The 3,733-nt window shown below is 46.8% G+C and overlaps 1 protein-coding gene across 1 annotated transcript in view; it reads left to right on the forward strand.

The window, feature by feature from the left end:
• The first annotated feature begins 646 nt into the window (after positions 1 to 646).
• LOC107100969 (NACHT, LRR and PYD domains-containing protein 12-like) overlaps positions 647 to 3,733 on the forward strand; it is a 60,890-nt gene continuing 57,803 nt past the window's right edge. Inside the window, exons 1-2 of the mRNA XM_015399682.1 lie at positions 647 to 771; positions 856 to 963. Coding sequence (XP_015255168.1) covers positions 680 to 771; positions 856 to 963 — 200 coding nt within the window. The 5' untranslated portion in view covers positions 647 to 679. The remainder of the gene's footprint in view (positions 772 to 855; positions 964 to 3,733) is intronic.

The raw sequence follows: 3,733 nt of genomic DNA on the forward strand, positions 1-3,733 counted from the left end.
TGAAACAGTCAACATGAGGAGCAGATGATGTTTGTTCTTAACTTAAAAATTTGCTTCTTTTTCAGGTCTTTAGATAAAACTTTCATATTCTCCTTTAATGTCAATCGACAAGCAAAATAGTAAAATGGTAAATGGCATGTACTTATATAGCGCCTTTTTATAAGTCAGGTAACTTGACCAAAGCGCTTTACACTACATTCATTCACCCATTCACGCACACACTCACACACTGATGGTGGCAAGCTACATTGTAGCCATAGCTGCCATGGGGCTCACTGACAGAAGCGGAGAAAGGCATGCAGCAAAGGACAACATGCTGGATTCAAGGCCACGTCTAGGACTAAGTCCTCCATACATGGGTTGTGCATGCTAAGACTGTACCACCGTTGCACGCCCATAATGCAGTAAGAAGTTAGACGGAATAAGTGTTGGAGTCTGGAATTCATTCACTGCACTTTCAAGCTGTAATGATTTAATTAATTTAAAAATGATTAAATTCGACAAATTTTATCAGCCCTTCGTTTTTGTTTTTAATGTCTTTAGTATCACATCTTTATTTCTGTAATAGGTAGCAAACAGCTACTGTATCCTACAGGTGGGAATCAGTGAATGTAGATGTAGCTTTATCCTGTGTGTTCTTGGCTGCAGCTCCAGGTCTGTGAGCTGATGTGAAGTGAGCATGATGGATCATTGTGAGGACACAAAGGACAGAGTCTCTACCTCTAAAACCACTCTGTGTGGAGAACATGAGGACCAGAGCAAAGCTCAGAGGTCAGATCGCCTTATCTAAATGTCAATGACTGTTCTCCATGTCAGAGCTCAGCAAGAATATCACCAAACCGTATTTATACGCAGGAAACAACCAGAACCTGAACCAGAACCCAGCTGTGTGTCTTTAAAGAGCAACATGTCAAAAGGTGTCGGCATTGATTTTAAATCAGACCAACCGTCATCATCAAACAGGTGAGCTGTTTCTAAATGTTCCACTAATTAGTTTAAACTTACTTCATTCCAACGCATTAATGTGAACACAACTCTTTCTCTCATGTCTGTGTTCACATTTGAAGCAGTAATCGACAGAGGTTAAATAATGGAAATAATCAAAGGATTGTTTTATTGTGATGAAATTAAATGATCTTGTTAGATGATATTGAAGCTAAAATCAGTTGTCCTTCCATCCAGTTGAATCTTTCAGGATCACCTGGATCAACTCTGGTTCACATTAGTTGGTACTTCTGCAGAGCTTAAGGTGATGCACATGTAGGCAAGTCATGATGCTGATTTATCTATTAGATGGAATCTAAATCATCCAAACTAAATCTGATGGAAAAAAAACACGATCTCTCACTGTTATCTGCAAATATCAGTGAAAACAGCAGCTTCTAAAGTTAATCTGTTCATTCAAAATCTGAAATAAGTCAAGGTCTGAATATTAGCAAACTGCTCCACAGTCTCCCTCAACAACTGCTTCATGTCATTAGAAATACAAGATCATTGACCTGCTGCTTAGAGTAAGTTTGAAGTTTGGTGATAACAAAATGAATGATAGGAAATTTAATGTGGATTGCAATATTAATGAAAGTTCCTTGAATGCACCACCATGTTCCGTATTACGATAAAAAGCCTATTAGAAGTTCAAAAATAGTCAGCTGAGAGTAAAGCTGCTGCTGTAAAGGGGTTTGATCATCAGTTTAAGACTAGAACAAGTGAAACAAACAACTAGCAGATAAATGAACTTGTTTGTCCATCAGAAGTTATGACTCTGATCCAAAGGTTTAAACTTAGTCAGGATAAGAAATCAGGCAGAAGATATACTGGGCTCTTGGAGGCTTGGAGGGCCAGCTGAGGGGTCTTGTAGATTAACTATCCCCAAGGTTCAAATCGGAGACCACTTCATTTTTGTGCTCAGAGGTCTCTGGACGGAGCAGAGCAGGTTAAGGGGTCTCTGGACGGCACAGAGCTTGCTCAGGGATCCCTGGACAGCACAGATTCTGGTCCATAATAGGGCACTGGCCGCTCTGGGCTCTGGCGCTAGAGGAACTGGCCCGCTAATGGGCTCTGGTGCTAGGGGATCTGGCCCGCTAATGGGCTCTGGCGCTAGGGGATCTGGCCCGCTAATGGGCTCTGGGGCTAGGGGATCTGGCCCGCTAATGGGCTCTGGCGCTAGAGGAACTGGCCCGCTAATGGGCTCTGGTGCTAGGGGATCTGGCCCGCTAATGGGCTCTGGCGCTAGAGGAACTGGCCCGCTAATGGGCTCTGGTGCTAGGGGATCTGGCCCGCTAATGGGCTCTGGCGCTAGGGGATCTGGCCCGCTAATGGGCTCTGGTGCTAGGGGATCTGGCCCGCTAATGGGCTCTGGCGCTAGGGGATCTGGCCCGCTAATGGGCTCTGGTGCTAGGGGATCTGGCCCGCTAATGGGCTCTGGCGCTAGAGGAACTGGCCCGCTAATGGGCTCTGGTGCTAGGGGATCTGGCCCGCTAAAGGGCTCTGGCTCGGGATCTGGCCCGCTAAAGCAGGCATCCCCAACCTCGGTCCTCAAGGCCTGCTGTGCTGCAGATTTTAGAGGTTTCCTTGTTCCAGCACAGCTTATTTTAATTGAAAAGTTTATTAACAGCCTTTTGGTCTACTGCAATCATTATAATCAGCTGTGCCAAAGCAGGAAAACCTCTAAAACCTGCAGGACAGCGGGCCTCGAGGTTGGGGATATCTGTGCTAAAGGGCTCGGGATCTTGCCCACTAAAGGGCTCTGGCTTGGGATCTGGCCCGCTAAAGCAGGCATCCCCAACCTATAGGTCTTTCCTTTGCCCATAACAGAAGTCCCTTATTGGAGACTCCTCAATATAGGGAGCTCCGACTGCAGGGGGTGTGATCATGGATACTGTTTTAAAACCCCCAACTCGTGAAGCTAGCTGCTGGTCATGGAGGTGACGACCTAGGCCATAAGCGAAACTAACCTGGTAAGAGAGGGAACTGAAGCAGACGTCAGGCTGACCCGCCGAGGGAGTGGAGGTGTCAGGCTGACCCGCGAGAGAGGTGGTAGAGGCGTCAGGCTGACTCGGCATAGAGGGAGTGGAGGCATCAGGCTGATCAACCGAAGAGGGAGAGGTGGCGTCAGGACGAACCGCTAGAGAAGGACCTTATTTCCCTGGCTGCGGTGCTTACGCCTGGAGGTGGGAAGGTGATGAAGTGAAGGTTTGGGTGGTGGAGGTCTATTGAAGAGTTGGGCGCTGGCTGCTTGATGGTTCCACTCCAACTCTTCAAACAGTTCTGATAACACTGGGGGAGAAATTAATGTGGATTTAGAGAGGAGAATCTGCTTGAGTTGGGCAGCCGCACTTACCCTCTCCCAAGGCGGGCTGAGATTGGCAATTGAGTTCCAAGTATTTCCCAGATTGAGGATGAAACCCCTCAGGAAGCCCACCCCCGGCTCTGCTGGGTCCATTTTGGTTGGACCATCGCCCGCCTTGGGAGATGGATGATGTCCTAATCTGGGGGATGATGCAGCAAGTGCACAATGGCAGACTAAGAAAGGTACTGTTTCGACTCATGAAGTTCGTCCCAGACCTGGAAGAGAAAACCAGACCTTTGAGAAGTCTTCTGAAGAAGTCAAACATATAGCAAAAAGCATTCAACACCATTAAAACAGATCTGACAACACCACCAGGACCAGTGTTGTGCTTGAATGCGTTCATTGAACGAAAGTTCATGAACTCGTTCATATTTTGGGCGAACG

Source organism: Cyprinodon variegatus, unplaced genomic scaffold, assembly GCF_000732505.1.
Source record: "Cyprinodon variegatus isolate N-32 unplaced genomic scaffold, C_variegatus-1.0 Scaffold1037, whole genome shotgun sequence".
NCBI lineage: Eukaryota > Metazoa > Chordata > Actinopteri > Cyprinodontiformes > Cyprinodontidae > Cyprinodon > Cyprinodon variegatus.